General features: G+C 39.8%; 1 protein-coding gene and 1 long non-coding RNA gene across 9 annotated transcripts in view; one reads left to right on the top strand and one right to left on the bottom strand.

The window, feature by feature from the left end:
* The window catches only part of LOC115342164 (myocardial zonula adherens protein), an 84,595-nt gene extending 65,321 nt beyond the window's left edge, over window positions 1–19,274 (top strand). For 7 of the 8 annotated variants that reach the window (XM_030016109.2, XM_030016111.2, XM_030016107.2 and 4 more), the window contains 3 exons: window positions 2,188–2,271; window positions 2,698–2,798; window positions 4,275–7,981. In XM_030016109.2, coding sequence (XP_029871969.1) covers window positions 2,188–2,271; window positions 2,698–2,798; window positions 4,275–4,380 — 291 coding nt within the window. In that variant the 3' untranslated portion in view covers window positions 4,381–7,981. Of the gene's footprint in view, window positions 1–2,187; window positions 2,272–2,697; window positions 2,799–4,274; window positions 7,982–13,359; window positions 14,056–14,702; window positions 14,926–15,921 lie in introns of those variants that run through there. The other variant, XM_030016113.2, reaches the window with a different exon arrangement.
* On the bottom strand, window positions 10,799–12,440 carry LOC121233357. The gene is made up of 2 exons (XR_005932549.1): window positions 12,244–12,440; window positions 10,799–11,057 (listed from the first exon to the last, which is right to left on the bottom strand). It is a non-coding gene; the product is annotated as an uncharacterized LOC121233357 (long non-coding RNA).
* Window positions 19,275–22,338: the final 3,064 nt, after the last annotated feature.

Below are 22,338 nucleotides of genomic sequence, written 5' to 3'. Positions count from 1 at the left end.
AAAAAACAATATATTCTGAGCTTTCCTTGATTTCAGTTTGGCTGTTCTACAAAATGAATTCACTTTAGTAAAAGTTCACTAAATTTTTACTAACAAATACTTTTTACTTTTTTTTCCACAGCCAATCAATAACCTGACAAAATAAAGCTATCTCACTTAATGGGAAGTTTTATAGAAAATACCTATTTTTTTATTATGCATAGGTATTTTTACAGTTTTCCGGTGATAAAAAAGCTATAGGCATAGATGTGGGGGTTTTTTTCACTGTTGGCATATTGCCCAAAAATGTGAAGGAATGTGCAGGATACACGCTTTTCTAGTGCTGAAATGGCAGTTTGAATATCTTTCTTTCCTCATCTAACATAGCTTTAAGGGCTGCACTTTTTTATATATACAGTAATAGAGACTTTACTAAAAGCACTGCATGGCAGACTCTAGCATTCCATTTGTGACGCAGACCATCCATTTACTAGCTTGGTTTACTTCGGATTCTTCTTTCAGGCTTAAGATTGGAAAGTTTTCATATCTTCAATTTACTTTAATGAATTGTGGAGACAATTGCCTTAGATAATGCACTGTTTGGTAAAGCAGAAGTTGTTGGTTGGGCTCTGCCTAGTTAAAGAGAGCTAGCATGGAGAGGGGCTAACGATGTTGAAGCACCTCAGCTGAGAGGCACGTTCCCATGGACTTAATAGGGGGGAAATAGGGGTTTTGGCTTTCATGTTGTCTGACCTGAAATGGCTTATTGAAGAAAGGTGGATTGAAATTTAATTGGAAAAGTTACTGACCTGACACCATTTAACACTGGGAGCAAACCCAGTATCCACTGCTATCAGCTTTCATTGGTGTTGCTGCAGGACAAGACTTGCATGAGCACAGAACGCTGTGGGATATCTGTCTTCTCCCAGTTCCTACCTGCACGCTAACATGATGCAGAATCCGATTTCTCCTTCAGATTGATCTTTCAGTGCACCTCTGATGATTCTCCTTGGAAGAGATATATTTTTAACACTGCTTTCTGCATCTGAAGTAGAGTGTAACTACAGATATAGGAAGTACCTTGTCTTCCGTGCTTGCAAAGTGATGTATGTCTACAGCTGCCTAAGAATAATAACCTGAACTGCCTCCTGGGGAAGCAGTAACAATTGAAGTTGTTATTTAGCTATTGTTTTGTTTTGCTCTTTTTATTAGCTGCTATTTTAGTAGGTGTAGTCAGCAGAGGTTGAGAGAGAATAACAAGTGACTTTTCCTTTGGTCCAAGGAGAAGATTCAGTTTGTTTGCACAAGATGCTGTTGTCTCCTCAATGCGGTTAACTGAAAGGAACTGACCTCTCAGCCAGTCAACAGATCTCTTAGACTATTGCTGGTAACAGTATGAACCTCTCACAGCAAATCTTGCTTTAAGCAAAGGGTTCAGAAGAATGGAAAACTGTGGCTTTAGGAACTTTAAAAAGCCATTACCACATAATCAAAACAGCTTTGGGCCAGCAGCAAGGGACTGGTATGAAATCTGGGTCATACCCAGTTTCTCTGGTCATACCTGCTTGTGCTGATAGCAGGGAAAGATTTAATGCAAAAGTTCTTGTTGTGTATGGCTCTGTGACCAGCAGAAATCCCAGAATATAAGGAAGATGGTCTTCTGTTCCATATGGAACAGTATTAAGATGCAATGCTTCGGGTGCAGCTAACTTTATTTTAATTTTCATGAACATTTGTAAATAACTTCTTTCCATTTCCTAGATACAAAATGAAAATGCACTTTTTTTCCAAGGAGTCTGGTATGCCAGGAAATAACCAAAGAAATAAGACCTTCAAGAAACTAGCAAATGTGCAACATGTTTTTGGACGTTGTTAAAATTGACTAGAGCAAAGGCCTTTGAATCAAAGATGGAGTTTTCCCTAGTTTGCTTTGTTACATGACAATGTTTGAATTTCTGTTGTCTTTCCAGAAAAATACAAATTCTTAAAAGCCATGTTAGTATATGCGTATCATCTTTATGTAAATGATCCTATTTGTATGGGATGATAGCTAATCCCTGGATTAAAGCAGTTTGTGAATATGTATAGGTATTCAATTGTTGCTTAACAGTAAAATTAAACGTGTTTTTTTCCTGTGGTATCTAGGTCTTTTTCCTTCTCTTCCCATCCCCATTAGACTAAATGTCTTTATTTTATTTGTCTTCATAGATTGAAATGCTAAGGAAGAAAGTAAAAGAAAAGGAATTATTTATAATACAACTTTTAGAAAAAATCTCTTTCTTAGAATGTGAGGTAAGGCATTACCTTTTAAGTTTATATTATTGTGATTATTTTATGAAACCAAATAAAATTTGAACTGATGTCACCTGATGTTATCTGGATGCATATTTACTATGTGTTTGGTGTTCTTCAGTATGGAAATCAAACTTACGACACCAGTCACATGAGGAATGTATGTAATACAAAGTCTCAATATTCATGCTAAGTTTCTTAACATACAATTTTATAACAGTATTATAATTACTTAAAACAGAAGCTTCTGAATAAAACTGTTGGTTTAATTTATATTTTTTCCCAGAAGTAAGGATTCCTTTATTTTCTCAATAAATACTTCTACATTATTTCTTGTGGGGATAAGCCAATGTGCAATCTTGTTTCCTTGTTTAATTAACATAATTTAAATAAAATAAACTTGCGATGAAAATTACTGTTTTCCAGAATAAAGAATTACAAGATAAATTGGACTACTTAATGGAAAACCAACCAAAGACCAATATAGAAACCAGAGATACTGGTGTAGGATGTGATCTTCCATACAGGTATTTACTTTTTCTGCTTGTTCATAGGAAACATCTTCATAATGTCCCTTATTGGTGTTGTATTAGTAAACCATTGTGCTAATAAACTGTTAGAGTGGATTGTGGGGTCTCGCAAAATTTTCCTCAGTTTAAAAGAGCCCATCTACTAGGTGTAGTGTACTTCATCGACTTATGGAGTAGGATTTTTTTTTTTTTTTTTAAAGATGTAAACATATTGCAAACCCGTGGGAAGTACTTATTTACAGTAATGCGATTTAAGCAGGGAGTAAAGCTAGAAGTCAAGAGATCTGACTTTGTGAAATATGGGAAATATTGATGAAATGTGTCTGTGGGTATCATGCAGAAGACAATGGACAACTCTACCCTGAGGCTGGTTAATGCTGGCTTCGTGCATGCTTTATTATTTGTGTTCTGGGAGATGCGTCCGGGACCACTTTAAAGGGCAGGTAACACGAACAGTAACAGTTTAGGGCTGCAGCAATTTCTGGAGATATCCTAGCCTGAGGTGGAAGATTGCCAAGTAAACAGTGTGGTAACATTACCACTTCTGCACTGGAATGGTTGTCTCTGATCTGTGGTGGCCAGTGGCTCTGTAGCCTGGCTTTGTAAAGATCCAGGTATTGTGCCTCCCCTTTCTCTGCCCTGAACACAGCAACAGGGTTGCATTGAGCCCTGGGAGCAAGGCTATGGACTTGCACTTGAATCTTCCGCCCCAATGAGTCACCACAAGGAAGGGCAAAACAGAAAGGAAAATAGTAAGGTAAGGAGGACCATTGCACATTACTTTTACTACCAACAAGTAAACTTGTTCACCTTAACTGCCCTGCAAATTGAATCATTTAGTTTGAGGAATGTAAATTAGTATATGAAATCAGCAAGCTGCAATACAAACTAAACTTTCCTTCCCGTTTTAAAAATACACTCATTTCAGTGTTCAGCCTAGAGCATATTTTAATGGCATGAGTTTTGAAACCTCAAAACCAGTGTTGTTCACTCAGGGTGCCAAAAGAAAGCTATCTTTGTTGTCCTCTCTGGGGCCCCTCTGTATGTAACCACAGGCCCTACTTATCTGATATTTTTCCTGTTTTTGAGATTTATCTCAATGCAGAAATTTACCTCTATGCAATTTAGATTTTATGGAATTACTCTTCACAATTAATTGTGTTCTTAAATGTAATATTGCTGCCTTTATTGTTGCAGGATCCTTAGTCCTAGTAACTGTATTGCTGGACATTCCAATAAGAGCTCCAGCAGATACCTGCATGTAAACTTGTCAGTATGTGCCATGGTTTTAATCAAATATTCTTTGTGGCATTATAGAAAAGAAATACAGAACATATCAAATACACTGAATAGTTTCATTTTAGCCTGTCAGTATCAGTAACAAGGCACAAGTTCATTGCTGTGGCATTTCCAGCCCGGCTGTCTGATACTCTTGACATTAACTCTGTAAGCTTTTTCTTGTCTCCATAACAGTCCAAGTACTGAGAACGGAAGATCTCCTGAAAGTGCAAGGCCGGTGAGGACATACACCCCATTCAAGAGAGTGTTGGAATTTAGCACAAAGAACAGTACGTCTTGAGCATTCAGGTCAATGTGCTTTCTAAATACAAGCAAATATCTTGCGCCTTTGCAGCTTGATTAGATAAATTTTTATCAAGTCGTAGAGAAGAACAGCAGCATGGAGTCTTGCTAAATTTATCCTGAAAGCAGCTCTTTAGTAACTTCGTATCTGAAGTTTCTACTGACATTAACTGTGAGGGGGTTATGGAAGAAGCAGGATGGGTGAAACAGCAGTCAATATTGCTTCTTCAGAAGCTGTCTAGTCCAATGTGTCATTTCAAATGCCTGTAAGGAAAGACTTGTATAGCTGTACAGGTTTTTTTTCTTCAATTCTGTTGTAATTCTGTTTGTGTAATGAAGCTCTAATATATTTTATTTACAATATTACCAGAACCAGTATCTGAAACTATGCTGGCAGATGGCATTAGTCTGAAAGCTCCCGCTTTCTCTGTGTACAAAGTGTGAGGGCTGTTCATGCCTGTCATAGAGACCTGGTATAGTTGAGGGCTCTGTTCACCTGGAAGAAGTTCACTCATAACCATCACTCTTTTGCTGGGAGGGAGAGATGCAACTGGGCTGTTTCGAACAATTCCCTCAACGCATGCAGATGACTGTCATGTTTGTTGCTCAAAACAGAAAGCGATAGAGCAGATTATAATGGATTTTGCTTTGTTGGACTGAGGCACTGGTTTGCACTTCCTCAGTCATGGGATAGAGTGACTGTTGGTGATACATTCAATAGCAATTGTGTAGGAAAATCGCTGTTACTTTTATTTATTTATTTTTCCATTAGAGGAAGGAATTTTCATTAAACAGAATTTTGCCTACAGCAACCTGCAGCAGTCTCTGCAATTCCTAGAGCAATAGCAATCCTGAATCAGGATTTTGATTTTTGAGTAGTCTTTTTTTTTTCCCCCCCCCCCCCCCCCAAACACTTAAAAATCTTATCCTTGACTTCGAAGTACCAGCAGGAATGATTCCATCTAGTAGTGAACTTATTTAAATATAAATAGGGTATTTTTTTTATATCTTGTTTTGATCTCCCAGTCTTAGTGAACTAAAATGAATTATGAATATTTTCTTGTAGTTCTATTAACATGAATGAAGGGGTTTTTGGGGTTTTTTTTTTGGTTACAGTAACTGCTATGGAAAACAAACAACTTACATTTTGTATGGTTAATACTGTTCTTGCATTGAATGTCAATCCCAGGAGGTACTCACCTTGTCACAGGGCTTCACAAAGTGATTGCTTTTATCTCCAGTCTAACGCAAGTTTTAAAATTCAGTACTGTCTGTTCAAATTAAGTATACTCAGTAGAGTTGTATTTAAAATAATAATATTGACCTCATAATCCAAACCTTATTCCTATGTTATTTCATGGGTTTCTGAATTTGTTAGGGAACTTTATTCTGTAGCTGTGCCGTTTAACTACTAAATAAAGAAGCCTGTATTGGAGGATGGATTGAAGGATGTTTTGATGTGGTACAGGTATCTTGCAGGAACATGAATTGCTTGATGTAATCAAAGCATGTACAAAATAAAATGGGAAGCTCAAACTTCTCCAGCTTTGTGCTCAGATCATCCTCTGTTTGCACATAAGCTATTTTTTAACTCACAACCTGTTCAACTCCTGAGAACTTAAAATGGTCATTCTTTCTAAAAAGTCAAACACAGTATTATGAATTGTATTATGCACAAAATTCAAGAAATAATTGCAGTCAAAGCCATTAACAAAAAGGTAAATTATCTACTGTGTGAAGGAAGCCTGTAATCTTCACTGGTACAGAAGTTGCAAACATTAACAGCTGCTCAGTGTTTCTTTTAAAAAGAATAATTAAAAAATACATCATTAGTTTTAATACCTCTAAAAGGAAACTCTGTTTACTTTGCACATGATGAGGGACTGCAAAGGATCTCATAGACATCAAAAGGGCAAAGAAAACCCTCCAGCTGTCACATTGGTAAACAGGCATAATCCCACACATTTGCTTAAACAGCTATTCCCAGAGAAGAGGTGCAAAACCTCTAGAGTGGGAAAGGCCTTGAAGAGAAGATCCCTGAGAATAAAGTCTGCTCCCTATAAAAACAGTCCTCAGACAAAGCACCCCCTCATTATGCAAAGCAGAGAAATTGTCTTGTACCTGAATACCAAAGACATGGAAACAGCTGATACATGGAGAAGCTGTGGTCTTAACAGTGCATAGGGTATTTTTGATTGAAGTTTTGATGCTTGAGTGAATTTGGGAGACTGAGTTTGCTGAACCAAGTTCCCAAATAACAGTTAATGTGATCAATAACTAAATTAATTATGATTATGAACAACTAAGATCATGAAGTGAAACTCTAAAAGAGAACACATTTAAATTGGAAGTGTATGGATGAACCCAAAAGGTGATGACCCTACTCATACTTCAGGGATAAACTTTGTACTTGTGTAATCATATCTCCCTCTAGTGGCTGATAACAGCAAATATTTGGACAGTATCTGTTTTTGAAGAGAAAGACACTAAAAACTAATCCCAACTGGCCATATTAATGTCCCTTAGGGATGCAGCTTTAGTTCATTACATAATGCCTTTTAGCATTTTTTTGTGCCCAAATAGTCCATCTGTGTTTCAGGAATTCTGAACCACGGTTTGCAAAGGTTACCTTTAAACTCAAGTTGAATGGATGAAGGTGGTATTTATAGATAAAAGGAAATGCATGGTGTTGTAAAAGATGTTAAGTTGAAGTAAGTAAAAATACTTTATTCCTCTGGTTTTAGCTAGAATTCAGAAAACAGAACCTGAGGACTGAGGTGCTCAGTGAATGGTAGGAGAGGGCAGGATGAAGTATCAAAATGTTTTGACATAGACTTCAAAAGGAAGTTCATTCCACTTCTAATATGCTCCTGAGGATCTCCTCTGAAAATACTGTGAGCTATTCTAACTCTGAGACTTGCAAAATTACCATCATCTGCTCGAGACTTTACCAAGACTGGAGCAAGGCATTAAATTTTTCCTGTGAAAGTTTTCTGTGTAAATTCTGTCTTGACTATTTGATGAAATACGATTTTTTTTTTTTTTTCCTAAACCAAGTAAGGATTGAAGTCTATGCTGTATTTTAAGAGCATTTTGACATGCAGTCAGCTGGATGACCATCATTTGATTGGACTACTGGTCTAAATTTGTTAACTGTGAAGAATGGGAGAGGAACAGTATTTATATAATTGTTACATGAAAATGTAGAGCTTTCCAGCCAAATCAGCAGCAATGTAAATTAGCATAGATAATAACAAATCTGACTGAAAAGACTGTAACACTTCAGTATAAATTTTGTAAATTTGAGATTGGGTTAATTAGTACTATTACATTAGAAACTAGTAAAATTTCTGTAAACATCAATAAAAGCCATATAGATAGGTCCCAGAAAGTGCATAAATATAAGTCAATTGTATGACTACATTTGTACCACGATAAGTATTCTTTTGTGATTTATTCCAGATACTCTGGAAAGTATTTTGGGATACAGTTTTCATATATGCTGTATAAATAATGCAGTTACGTTGTATGCTTTTAATACATCCTGTATGTAGGACGCGAAGAGGATAAATTGCAATAAATATTGTATTTAAACTTTCTATTCTGTTGGGTCAACATTCATTTAGAAATAAACTTACCTTAAAACCTTGCAAACTCTTACTCTACACAATCTTGTTTGTTCAAAACATGTATGAATCCAAAAGCGGTTCCTCTGGAGCCTTGATGTTCTTGTCAGTGTTTCCTTTGGCAGATGGGCTCTTGAGAACAGGAAGACACTCCCTTGCTAAAGACTAAAGACTCTTCTCAAAGCCAAGTAACAAAAGTAGATGAACTCTTTTATGAAATAAAGAACTATTGACTTGCACAGGATAAACAAGAACTGGGCAGCACAGCTCTTGCAAAAAAACCCCAACAACTTCAGATCACACAGATAACATCTGAATACGTCTGGGATGATGCTCTCCAGGCTTCAGCATGATGAGATTGGGATGACCGTGGCCGATCTTTTTTTGCAGTTTATATCCACTCACTGATAATAGAGATTTATCTTTAAGACTGTCACAGTGAAACAATTTACATGTCAACTAAATAAGAAGAGGTCATGCAAACATGACAATCACAGTGTTACAGTTTACAATGCTCAATCAGTACAGATTGCCAAAAGGACCTCATAAAATCTTGTTGAGATCAGCAATGCTCAGTGCTGAACTTGCAACATAGGATTCTGGGAGTTGGATACTAATGCTTTTCGGAGAGGCTTTAAATCTTGACATCTGAAGAGCTTTAGACATGGACAGATGAGCAAATAGGTAAGAAGTAAGTTCTCTCCACATTGTTAAGTTTGTAATTTTGTACAGGAAATCCCTGCTCCACAGAATGGAGACATACATGCTGAGAGTTTTATTCCAATTACATTTTATTTCATTCCCATTCAGTACCGGGGGCTATTTGCATGCATAAAAGAAGAAATGTGCTTAAGAGACCTGATGAATTAAGGCCCTTCCAGCTCCACCTCAAGCACTAGAACATGGAATAAACACAGTAAAATGAGGTGACAGGAGCCATCTACAACTTAAGGTACGTGAAAATTTTCAAAAGAAAAGGGGACCTGGCAGATTAAAGAGAAAATATGTAGAAGTGAACATCTGTGAAGTTACAATATTCTGTAAAGGTGTGTGTGGTGTGTAAGCATACTACAATAACCTGACAGTTGCTTCCCATATGTAAAACAGTATGTTGATAAGTATAAGCATCTGTAGGATTGCTTTTAAAGTGTTTGGGGCATTTTTGAAAAATAAGGTTAAGGGAGGAGTTATTTAAATTAAGGAAAATAAAACAAATTATTACAAAGCTGCATCATGCTGATTAAAAAGGGGTTTTTTTTAAATGACATTAAAATGATTAATTTAAATTCCAAATATTCATACCACTTTTTCTCTTACTTTGGGGGTGGCTTATTTTGTATGTGTGGCTTGATTCTTTTCCTTCTACCCCTCAGTATCTCCACCTAGGAGCAGAGAAACTGTAGGTTTTTTCCCCCTCAAAACCTACATTCTGTAGTATGTTACCCTTTTCCTAGTGAAAAGAAGGAACATTTATGTATTTATAAAGTTGAAGAAAGGAGAAAAGGACAATGGAAATGATACCTTTAACAGAAAAGAAGCAGGAGTGTTAGTTTTAATTTTAATACCAATTTTGGGCAGACTCAGATATTTCTGACATGAAATTTTTCCACCTGAAAAATTTCAGCCAGTTGTACTTCATGGCCATCTCCCCCAAAATGTCATATGACTAGAATACATCAGCTTAGTCATTACTGGTATTGATAAATACTAAAAATTCAGACACGAATGTCTGTTGCAATGTTCCTTGTAACTGGTGTAATTATTTAAAAAAATCTATGCTAGAATAAGTTACTTGTTATTTGAATACCTTTCTTTTTAGCTATACTGTATAAGAAGATGAGTAGTCCTGGGTCATACCTTGCTTTGTGTTGTTTTTTTTTCATACAGTTTATTCTTTTTTGTTAGTATATCTGATTTTCTTCTTGTCATTCTAAAAATTTAATATTCTTGTAGAAATAATACTAAATTGCATAGTAATTCCAGACATGGTATTGCAGAAGAAATTATATTTAACTCTAGATATCTAGTGACAGAAAACAGACTGACTGAAAACTGTATCTAATAATAGCTCTTGAGATAATGTCCTAAGAGAGAAACATAGGAAAGCCCATTATGTAAGAAATAATAAACGCCCCAGTTTTGTTATATACTTAGCTCACATGAATGCTGATCAGAATATTCAAGAAAGTGATACAAAACAAAGCCTCTAATCAAAAAGGCCAAGAATGCTCTGAGGAAAGCGATAAAAATACGACTGTGCACTGCAAATGACAGTCTGTTAGTCTCCCAAGAGAAGCAAGAGCAAAGTCCTAAGACTAAACTTGCAGTAAGTATTGCTGGATGGTGATTACTCATGTTCAGAGTGTGGCTAGCGAGGATTTTCCTACACACCTGTATTTTGCCCCAGGGCAAGCAATGCCTAAGTATATCATTTTCCTCAGTCCCACAACTGCTCCATACTTCTGCTTATTAACTGAGAAAGCTTAAATCTATTATTCCTTCTTAACATTTTTATCTAAATTGATACTGTCTACATTGCATTGTATTTAGATGCTGCCCATCTCTCCATAAACAAGAATATATTTGTTCTGACACCTGCAAAATTTCAGCTATTCGTTCATCATTCTGGAACTGTGTGTTACCTGTAAACAGACTATGGTATTCTAAAACTTAACACTCCTGACCTATAAAGATGAACAATATTCCTTCCCAATGACCTTGGATATATACAGACTTGGTGAATGGTATTCCAAGTGAGGCTACGGAATGATCAGTCGTGATTCCCAGCAGTCATGTTATTAGGATTTTATTCTCTTCATTTTTTGCTCTATTTTTCTGTGTTTATGCAGTTTGGCACATAAGTTGAAACCCGCTGTAAATACCGACATTACTTTTCTGTACATGTAATAACAGCAGTTGAACCGAGATGAACCATCATCACATAAGTGCAGAGCCATGGTCTAATGAGATCGTTCCTTCTGGACTCTCCCTTCCCTGCGGGCAGCAGCAGTGCTCTGTTTCCATGCCCAGCCTTCCCACTTTCTCCAATCTGCACAGGAGAAAGAGGCTAAAAAGCAGGCTAAAGTGTTCCTTCTTGCAAGATGCAGAAATGTTACATAGATGGCGTAACTTAAGCCTGCGTTACAGAGACAGCGATTCAGAGAACTTGTGTGCTTTAGCAGTTGGTGATCTCCTGGTGAGAAAAATTCACAGTAATTTCCTCTTCCCTAAACTCTTCGGAAAAACTCCCTGAGGGATTTTCCACAGATGAGCCAGGTTGTGCATAACAGACAGTGAAATGGTCTCTTCAGCTCGTCGCTTAACTTGGCTTTTCTCACCCTGATCATGATATTTTTTTCCATGGGTAGCTGCCTACTTGATTAATCTCATTTCCCCTGGCCCTCAGCCTTTCCATTCACCGTCCAGCTGAGCAAACAAAGGGGCGGGCAGCCATTTTAAAACACTTCCTCCTCCAGTCCCTTCGGGGTAGACCCTCTGTTCATCCTGTTCATAAAACAACTGTTTTAACAATCTCTGAGAAATGTGCCTCTTCACTATTACTTGGATCAGGAAAGCTCCACTGGGATCAACTTTAAAAGGCTGACATCTGCCACCTGGGAACTACCCTTCGGCTAACGACCTTACTACTACTGGATGGAGCGGACTTACTTAAAGCTCATGGCACTTCTATCAGTTAGTTAGGAAAGTTTGCAGTAAGCAGGTTGACGTTATGCTACAGTCTGAATTTCTGTATTCAGTCCCTGTATCGTACATAAGCGTGTTAAAAATAAATGCCATGTAAAGAAAATTTTAACGTATCTCTGGAAAGTGAACCTCGAGTCCTAAATAGGAATTAATACTCTGCTAAAAGCTACGCAAACACATGGAAACGGCGTGGCTTTTGTCAATGAAAATGCAAAATAATTAAGAAACGTTCAATCTTTCGCAGATTTTTGAGCATACTAAAGAGTGCCGAGTCCAGGAGCAGCAGTCTGCCTCTGTTCTGCGCAACTTCTCACACCCAGGCTAATGTGACGTACGCTTCTTGCACACCAAATCACTTCTATCGTCACGGTTTTGCGACGCAAGCACTGATGCTGAGCCGAGCTCAGGCGCCCCCAGAGCGCTGCGGTCAAAGCGCCATGGAGCCTGGCCCACCCTGCCGGGAGGCCGGCGCGTCCTCCCCTCCGCAGTACGCAACAACTGCTTGAGCTGACGGAGAACTAACGTCTGACCTCGTTTTAGGCTTCTGTGGATGTATGTATCAAAGCGAGTCCCTAGCGCTTGAGGTGAAGTGGCCCCGGCGGCCTCTGCGCTCTGAGAATCCCCGCCCGGCCCCCCCCCTTTACTCGGGGTGGTTTCTCCCGCACTGCCCTGGCCTCCCGGAGGAGGAGCGGCGAGACGGGGCGGGGCCGCCCCGCTCGCCTCAGGCAGCGGCCGCGTCGGCCTTCGCGTTCCCACCAAGGGGGGCCCTGCCGCGATGCCGTCGCTTCCGGTAAGATGGCGGCTTCCGGGGGAGCTGCGGAGGCGGCGCCGGCGGCGTCGGGCCCGGGCTGCTGCCCCGGTGACAGGCGGTGCGGGGCGGCATGGCAGCGGCGGGCGGCGGCCGCGGCGCCGGCCTGCGGGGCCGGAGCCTCCCCGAGCTGCGGGAGATGCTGAGGCGACAGGAGCGGCTGCTGGCGGACCGGTGAGGAGAGGCGGAGGGCGGGCGCCGAGGAGCGGGTCAGGCCTCCCGCCGGCTTCGCCCGTCCTCGCGTAGGCGGCAGAGGGCACGCCTCATGTCTGACGCCCTTCGGGGGCCGGTGGAGCCGCACGTACCTCGCAGGGGCCTCTAGCTTTTGCCGGAGGGCGCGGGGCTGCCGCCCCTCAGCGCTTCCCCTTGGGCCTCGTCCCCGCCCGGCCCCTCGGTAGCGGCTCTGTCGCTGCGTTAGGCTGCGGAGCCGCCCCGCGCCTTCCTGGGCGGGCGATACCGTTCAAACGAAGCACGCCTGTGTGGTGGTACAGCCCGCGGGCGTTCACAGTGACGGCTGTATGGGTATTTCTGGGAACACGGACAGCAAAATCTGTGCGCTCCGCTGATGAAAATACTACGCGTTGTTTGCGCACGGCGCGTTTCAGAGCAGTAGTTGCATCTTTGGGCAGAAAACAATGTAATAATTGCTTTATCACAGTATACATCTGAGGCTGCAAGTGCTTTGCATCTTGCCGCTTTTCAGAAATCTAGTATGTAAGAAAGAAGCTAATGTTAGAATGAGACACCTGCCACATTAACTATTCTAATAAAACAGTTCTCTATCTCAGATTGAAATAGGATTGTTTATACCCTGTTAAATACTTTTTTTTTGCCTTAGGAAATTCATTGCTAGGCTTCCAGATAAGGGTAAGAAGATCTCCGATTTTGCTGAAAAGCTGACGCTTGCCATTTTACAGGAGGAAGAAGTAGCAAGGACGGCTGAGCTGTTATCTGCTGTCAGGTTGGAGTTTCAGGTGAAACAGGAGAAGATTAATACAAGCAAACAGCAAGTTAACCTAAACGAAGACGTGCTAAACCGTGATGATTTCTCAGTCTTTAATGAAAACTCTAATATTAAAGAAGTTTCTGAGATTGCTTCCCAAAGGCAGGAGGCAGAATGTATTGAGCAAGATGCTATAAATACCACTCTGGAAAATCAAAGGACTCGGAGGAAAAAGGATAAAGTAAAGACTGTTACAAAAGATCAGAGTCTTTTCTGTGACATCATCTCCGAGTCAGCCACAAGCAGTCATCTGACAAATGATCAGCAGGTATTTCACAACAATACTGAGGATGGTACAGAAAGTACAGGTGCTTTGGACGACAGTAAAGACGCGTTGGCTGATGCCTTTCAAAAAGTTACAATTGTAGATGGGGATGATAGTGAAAAAGTATTGGAAAAACAGCAGAATGTGGCTAAACATAAGGGCAATATCTTTGGAAGCCTGCACCCCAAGACACCACATTATATTGAAGTTCTAGAGTCTAGAGCCAAGAACCCAGTCATTAAAAAAAGCAAATTTAAAACAAATGTGTAAGTATTATGGAATAGAAAAACCTTTTGTGAAATAATTCACTTGTATAAAATTGGAAATGGTACAGAACAAGCATGGTGGGTTTATTTTCTTCTGCTGATTAAAGAGATTTAAAGTCATATGATATGCAAGGTTAATATGTTGGCTCTTTAGCATTAAGTGCCGCAGGATCTCAATATTGAGCAGTGGTCTGATTCTACCCATTTGAAACAATTGTCATGAATCTTCACAGAGTTTCATAGCTTAAGCTACAAAACCGTTAAAAAATTGGCAAAACTTTCTTGTGGATCGATTCTAGAACTTGTAGAACTTTAATAGCAGGCAGCCTTTTGCTTTTCCTGCACCTCTAGAGAAATGACAATGTACTGGACAGTTTATACTTTGTGTGATTCCCAAAGCATTGCTATTTCATGCTTGCTAATTAATTGGCATACCTTTTTTGTTCACCTTTTTTGTTTGAGTAACTTGCAATATTGTCTCTCTGCAGAGAAATCTTTTTAGTTTTTCTGAGTGCTGCTTACGGTGTCATAACACTTCAGATTTCTTTTCAGCTCTTACATGTTGAAAATAACAAGTTTTGGAATGGAAGTTGTTGGACCTTGTGCTGCGAATTTGGGTCACAACTTTTATGTTTTATCTCTTCCAGATTATCAGGAGAACAAAGTGGATCATCGCATGGTTCCTCATCCAGTCAGTCACCTGGGGGATTTGGCTCTCCAATCACTGCTGAAGAAAAACGACTTAGAGATAAGAAACATTTGAATGACATCACAGCAGCTCGGCTACCACCGCTTCACCATTCCCCTGCTAAGCTATTATCCATAGAGGAATCCATAGCAATTCAGATACAGCAAAAAGAAGCTTATGAGGTACGAATTTATGATTTGGTCTGAAAAGCAATTATGTAATTGGGATCACTCCTAGAAAAGAAAGCATAAAGGGATCATTCCATACTGATGAATTTGATGATGAAATTGAGATGGGCAGACTTTGAGGAAAGGCACTTTTTCTTTTATTTGTTTCTTCTAATTATATAATTAAATAACGTATTAATCCCTTCTGAAACCATTATTCCTGCGTTAAACAAAATCCAGTGTGATTTTTCATGTATTGATATGCTAACCTCATCGCACTCACTTCATCTCTGACTAGAAATTTAAATTTATACTTTGCCTATTAGTCTTTAAATAGTTTTTGGCCCTTGCATGAATGAAGGCCTAGCAGTATTTGTCATTCTTAAAATATGCAAGTATCTGCATTTTCCTTTATTTATGCTGTGCCTGAAAAATCTGAGTTCTGAGGTTCTTCAAATTCTGTTGGAATGGATTTTGATTTTGACTTTCCAGGTAGTGCCAAGCTAGTGTTTAAATTAGATGCTATCGTAAAAGTGTTTGTTGCTGCGTATTTTTTTAAAAGCACTTGCTAATTTAGTCATTTTGACACTTTAATGGAGGTAATTTATTTGGAAAATGGAGACAGATTCTTTTGCTGAAGTTGCTGAATGACAAGCATTGCTATTGCTACATGGTTACTGTGCACAGCTTGTCTCTTCTGTGGACTGATTTTGTTCTGTTAAAGCTGACATTAGTATCGCAGGTGAGGATGGCCACATGGGGAATTTCAACTCCTATAAAAAGGTCTTAAAATATTAATAGCACACTTATGTATAAGTATGAAAAGAAACCTGAAATTTTTTTCCTAGTTACTAAAGCTTTTAATTAAGCCCACTCTGGAATTACTAATATTATTATGTCAAGTTTATACTTCAGTATATTAGTTTTTTTCATGACCAGGATAAAAATGACAAATGAACACTTTTTCTAACTTGTGTCCTTTTTTTTTTTTCTTTTTTTTCTTTTATATAGGAAATGCAAGCCAGGCTTGCAGCACAGAAGCTTGCAGAGAGATTGAATATAAAAATGCTCAGGTTTGAACCAGAGGGGGAGGCCTCATTGCAATACAGAGAAGTGAGAGATGAAGATTATTTTTCAGCAGAGGACTGAATTCAAGAAGGGGTGTCTGAGGATGAGCCACGTAACTGGTCTTTATGCTGTACTTCTTAAAACCCAAACCTGGATATTGAGAATGCTTGATCTAGTCAGTTTTTTCTTAAAATTTTAACATTTCAGCTATGGGAAAGGCTCATTAGAAACCCCATAAATATATGTGTTATTAAGTAGTAACTCCAACGTTATCTGGGGACTGTTTTTGGAGCGCTTGGGGCAGTTAATCCTTGTGGAATCCCCCATAGTTTTCAACTACAGCAAAGTGAGCTCTTTAATATGCTTTTGCAGGCTGTGATGAGTCATCTACAAGAGAAAGTTTCTTCTGCACAGAAATGTGATTGCAGAGGGCATCGGCACAGATGTCCATAAAGTACGCCAAGGTGCCTGTGAAATGCTCACGTGTGTGAAAGCTCTTGTCTTGTATAAATATGAGATACTTCTGTTATCTATTTAAGATTATCTTGCTTTTACCGTATGGTGAAAATACATGCCCAGACAGCTACAATAAATATGTGATAGTTAGGCTGTAAGTTAGCTTCGTACCACATGAGAACTTGTTTCTGTGCCTGCACCTTAAAATAACACTTTCTGCCCTTATGTTGTAAATAGGTAAGAATTTCAAGTTCTTTTGTAACTCAAATTCTGTTTGGGCTTTAAGGGACTCTGCTGTTTCATTTTTTGGTTATTACTGCAAAGCACATCAAGAGATCAAGTTAATCTGAAGACTTTAATATTTTTATTAAAGGTCTCGGTGTTTTTCTATGGTTTTGTACACTGCTTTCATACTTTGGAATACTATTTTTTTCATAGCCCGATACTGTAAAGATTAAGAGATCCACCCTCTGGTTTTCTTGGAGAAAATGTTCTGTGTATTTTGAAGTTTTAGCTGTTCTTTGAAGATAAAAAAAGAATTCTTCCTTACAATAACATTTTCTGCCTTTTAATATGAATTTTGAAAGATAAGGAACACACCTGAGAAGTATTTCACAATGATATTCCACTGTTGACTAGGATATTCCAAGACTAGTATGAGTTCAGTTCTAAAAAACAAACCTCAAAGATTCCTTGTATAGCCTGGCAACACCTGTTTTCCAAGATGCTGCAGCAGCAGTGTGTGCAGGGCAGCAGTGTGTGCAAGGCTGTCCCTGGATGTGTACATATTCTTGCAGGAATGGTGTCTCTGGAAACCAAGGTTGCTCAGGCATTCAGAAAGCTGCACGATATCATCTAGAAATGGGGGATAAAAGTCTCTGCCACTTCTTGAGTGCCTACAGCACTTTACTAGCAGGCAGTAACTCTCTCCCAAATGCTCCACAAGCTCTCCCAGGCAGTCCCTGTGGCAGAGTCCGTACACTGGCTATGCAGTTTGACAGGTGGAACTGCTGCTGAGCTAATATGTGGTATATTTTAACTAGGTCATCTGTGATGCCTCTTTCCTGTACCCTTTCCTCTCACAGGTTTCTTGTTGTCATTGTTCATTGTCTTCTCATCAGCTGTCTGCTCTTCCCTTTTCCTCATAAGGCTTACCTTCCATCACTAAAGCAAATTCATATTCTGCATCCCTGCACCACCCATTCTCTTTCATATGACCTATCGCTGCCTGTGTCTGCATTTAACTTGGGCCATGTGTCATGCATCCTCCTGCCATTGCTATCTTCTCTGGCTTTCTGTAACTCCATCTAAATACCAGCTGTGCACCTGGGCACCCTCTACATACCTCAGTCACTTGAATAGCGCACAGAGACCTGAATGTCTTTGTGTTTTTGCCACAGCTGCCCTACTGAGGCTTTTCTTTCTTAGTTCCTATTTTGGTTTCAGACTGTGCAGGTGTTTGCCACTTCCAGGCCTTATATCTTCCATTTTACCACCTCTTCCTGTTTGGTTTTTGTTTTTTTTTTTTTTTTTCCCTCTCTTCTGTGTTCCTGCTTCATCCTCCCAGCTTCTCACCATCACTTGTCTTTGTTAGCACTATTTTTTGGCATGTTTTCAGTCATTCATATTCATCTGTCGGCATCCATGTTGATGACCCATCTGATCCTCAGTGGTATCTATTTCTGCCTTCAGCATGTGGCTCTGACTCCACAGGCCAGGGGAGTGCTCTTCTCATGTGGATGCAGTTCATCTCTCGGATCATCATTGTCCATGCTACCACCTGCTTGTCAGCTGGGTCTTATCATCAGTCCTCCCATTATTTCAGTCTGTTGTACTGCTTAAGGACGAGAGGCCTCAGAAGTGTATTGGCTTTCCCTTTGCTGTTGCATGAAGCACAAGTTACCACTTCCAGGCCTGTATGCATCTTTCCCCCTTGTTAATATCATCGTCCTTGTCCCTGTACTGACTGTGCTGTCGCACCTTTTTAAGTTACTGTGTGTGGTTTTTCCATGCTGGCTTTTCTGTGCTAAAAGAATTTACACAAAGCTACACAGTTAAGAATTTGTTTTCTAGATTACTGAAATCTAGCTCAACGTAGGCTTTTGCTGACCGCTCTTGTATGCTAACTAAAATTATGTTCTTTCCTTGCGCTTTCAAGGCTTACTTTTGCGCTCTAAACTTTGTGAAGCAGAGGCAGTTTTCTTGGTCTGTATTTTGATAGTATTCAACATGTTGGGACTTTGCCAAAGTGGATCCCCTGAATGGGCAAACTTCACCCTTAAGGGGGGGGGGAATCATCACTGTAGTAACAGGTGAAGTGCATTACATATTTGTTATACAATTAGCAGCTGTTCAGCCCAGTGCTGGGGGAGTTCTTGTGGAAGAGAGTGCTGCATGAATACAAAACCAAGCTTAAGGTATGAATATTAAGTTATTGATAAAGGGTTTGTGTTACTGCAAAACCTGGAAGCTTTCATGGGGGGTTGTTGGTCCTGGGTTCTGAGCACAGGTAGGTACTTTGAATTAAGATTTTGTGCGTGATAAGAAAGCAAAGAATCAGGTATAAAGAGAGTCCCATGTTAAGGAGGATGTGCAATCCAGAAGGTTGTAAAAAGTTAGAGAATAAGAGGATGAATCATGGAATGGTTTAGTCATACTGAATTAAGTTTCTGATCGAGTATGGTGTTGCTGTTGTGTATTTCACTATTCTCCAGTTCCAGAACATTTCAAAATGTACGCTGAGAATTGAGGAGCTTGCTCTCTTTTTTGGGAGTGGACTGTTTTATTGGAGTGGGCTGTTAACCCAGTAGAAAATAAAGAATTGATAATATGTTTCTGAAGTTCCTCGTGTGAATAATGTTTTGTTTTGACCGTGTAAAGTTTGCAGCCAAATTTGCGGGAAAACTGGAACCTTTTGCTTCAGTGCTCCAAAAGGAAAACGCTGGAGATGCAGTTAGGAAACAATTGCTATATAGGGAAAGAAAACTTTTGGGAATGCAAATGGATGAGAAAAGATCTGTAAGACCTAACGCTGGGCAATCATGCAGGTCTGAAGGATGGCACAGAGATAGAGCTTAAATGGTGTGCTGCAAGTCTGAGAGCTATAGCATGTGAGGCAGGTATCTGCAGCAGCAGCTGTAGTCCGTTGAGTTTTGCATTGTTGGGAGTACCCAATCCCCAGGCTGCACAGAAAAAAAGCACTGTAATAAGAGTTTCTGTTCACAGCTATAATCTTTCCTGAGGTAGAGAACATGCTGTCTGGTTTGCCAGCTGTGGTGATAACATGATCTAGAGGATTTAGCAACTTAAAAATTTATGTTAAGTATTTGGGAAATAACATTTGAAAGAAGAAAGGCCTAAATGCTGCTTAATTGTTTTGGGGGAATATAAGAGTAAGTAAGGGTAGAAAAGATGCATAAGCTTTTTCTGGTTTTTAGACTTAGACCTAGCTGACAGGTCAGCAGTTCCGTTAGTAAGTTTTCTGTCTGATGGCTTGTGGACTGCTTCTAGGGGCCATGCGATCAAAAAAAAAAGTCAGTGACAGTAAGCTGCAAGTTCCTGTGTGGAGGAAATGGGGCCTGCAAATTGAGAGAATTTGAAAACCATGGCTCTGTGCAGTGGAATTTCTGAACCTGCCACAGGGATGCAGTATCAGGAGTCAGGGAAAAGAACATCCAGATGCTACAGACTGATGAATTGAAACTTGAGCAGGAAGCCGTGGCAAAAGCTGGTCATGCTCCATGAGCAGCCCCGAGCAGTAGTTTGGGGGTTTCTGTTTGGAACTCGCAGACAATTCCCGTATCGCAGACACACCACAAGCTGGCAGCCTTTAGCAGTCTCGCTGAGGAGGTAGGACCTGACTAGCCTGAGTTGTAGGTGGAGGTCTGGCTGGCCGGTTGTTTTGTGTTGTGTACCATGCTGGGTTTTGCCAGTGAAAATGATCTGTAGTGGGACCCTGTTCAGAACATTTTTTGGCTTAATTTGAGCGGCATCTGGCTCATCATCTGCCTTTAGCAAGTTAGTGCCTGCAAGGAGTGTCCTTGGGCCAGGGGAATTGCAATGAATTCTTGGCCTTTTATATCGAATGGCAGAAAGGGGTCAGGGAATGGGAGTCCAGTGTTGGAAGAAGCTGTGCCCTACCCTGTGGACTCTGTTGTAGGAAAAGGTGGCTTTTCTCTTCTTTGCCAGCCTTGCTTCTTTTTCAGAGCAGTATAAGAAGGAAGTGCCATTTCTCCCAAGTGTCTTGTAAGGACGAATTTTGTAGGGAGTAGATCTTGCATGGTATGGTCTTGTTTCAGGGAGGTGCTAACTGAAGTGTTTTTTTCCTGAGTTTGTGGTTCATGTTTTGTTGCAAGTCCACTGCTCTTAGGGTGGTATGTGTGGAGATCACCACTGAGATTTCCTGGTTTCCTAATGTTTGTTTTTAGGTTGTGAACTCCCACAGTTCTGGGAGTGTAAGGGAAGTAGAATAGACAGCTGTGTGAAAACAACATTTATTTTGCTGTGGTATTTTTGTCTTTTTCAGTAAACTAATGATTGTGTTTTACTCTTGTACTTCTGCAGTGCTGTGTGACTGCTGACGTTGTGGCAGGCAAATGTTAGCTGACTGTAGTCCAAACATTTTACACTCACATTGACTTTCTGTGCGATATGAGCGCTTAACTCCATTTGACTCCTTTGTAAATACTGTAATTATTATTCCATATGTATGCAAAGCTTTAGAGGCATTTAGTCATCCCTTGTTTAAAGCAACTGTTTTGATCATTTAGTTATTAAGATTTTATTGAATTGGCCCTTGATTTGGTGAAGCATGAAAGCATGTACTGAAGTCAAAGCTTGATTACTCTAGGAACGTTTATGTGCAGGTGAACTGTTGAACTGGGATATTGGCTCTGTGTTTTGTTTAATCTCTGTGTGCAAGGGAATTTGTGAATAAGAGTTTGCAAACCAATTACTGAATGTGAGGAGACGACACAAATGAGCACACTGAAATGTGTGTGGGAAGCAAATTGATTTTCAACTTGCTAGAATCATTGAACTAAGTATTTCATTTTTTATACCGAAATATGAGTGAATGTGTCCTCCAGCAGTAAGTATAAGAGAGATTTCTTGACAGGGAAATTTATAAGAGTTTGTACTAAGTGACACCCTCATTGGTTTTCTTTCAGGTTTGATATTGGGGACCATAATTGCGTCATGCACGAATTGGCACATCTCTACTGAAGTCATGAGGGAGATAAGTGGGGCCATAATGCTTAATGAACATGTTCATATTTCCTCCCTCTATCCACACAGCTGGTATTATGTAGTTGCTTATCAGGTCAAGGCAGTGATATAATGTGGCAAGTAGTTGCAGTCCAAGGTTTTGCTGAGTCTCTGAAGCTGAGCACTTGATAGGAGATACTCTTTGTACACTTCTCCTGAATAGAAATTTCAGTTGCAAAATTTCTGTCCATGTTTTTCATCTGATGGTTTTTTTCTGAAAAACATTTTCCCAATTTTTACTTGATGCTCGTAACATATACATTTAATTTACTCAGAGATTAGTCAGACAGTGGTGGGAGTACTGCAGCTCTGGTTATAACAGCATGTGATCTCCTGCATCCATCTCTGAATTGAAACTATCATCTGCACTGCCCTCCCAGTGCATGCAGGTTGCATGCAACCTGTGCTGCAATGAGCACAAATTTTGTGACAAAACTCATGATTCTGCAAGAAGCTATGGGATTTCTTACTGCACACACAGAATCACACTTGAATCTGGAGGTGCAACGACACCACTTGTAGATCTCGGTGAGGGAGAACGGCTCTTGGCAAGGCTGAATGCTTAGCTATTAGGGCTTTGTCTGTTAGGTGGATACACCTTCCCAAACTGACAGTTTAGGGAGAGAAGTAAATTACATA

The sequence above is a fragment of the Aquila chrysaetos genome, chromosome 5, assembly GCF_900496995.4.
Source record: "Aquila chrysaetos chrysaetos chromosome 5, bAquChr1.4, whole genome shotgun sequence".
Classification (NCBI taxonomy): Eukaryota; Metazoa; Chordata; class Aves; order Accipitriformes; family Accipitridae; genus Aquila; species Aquila chrysaetos.
The sequence above is the reverse complement of the archived record's forward strand: the minus strand, read 5'-3'. Positions and strand labels throughout refer to the sequence as shown.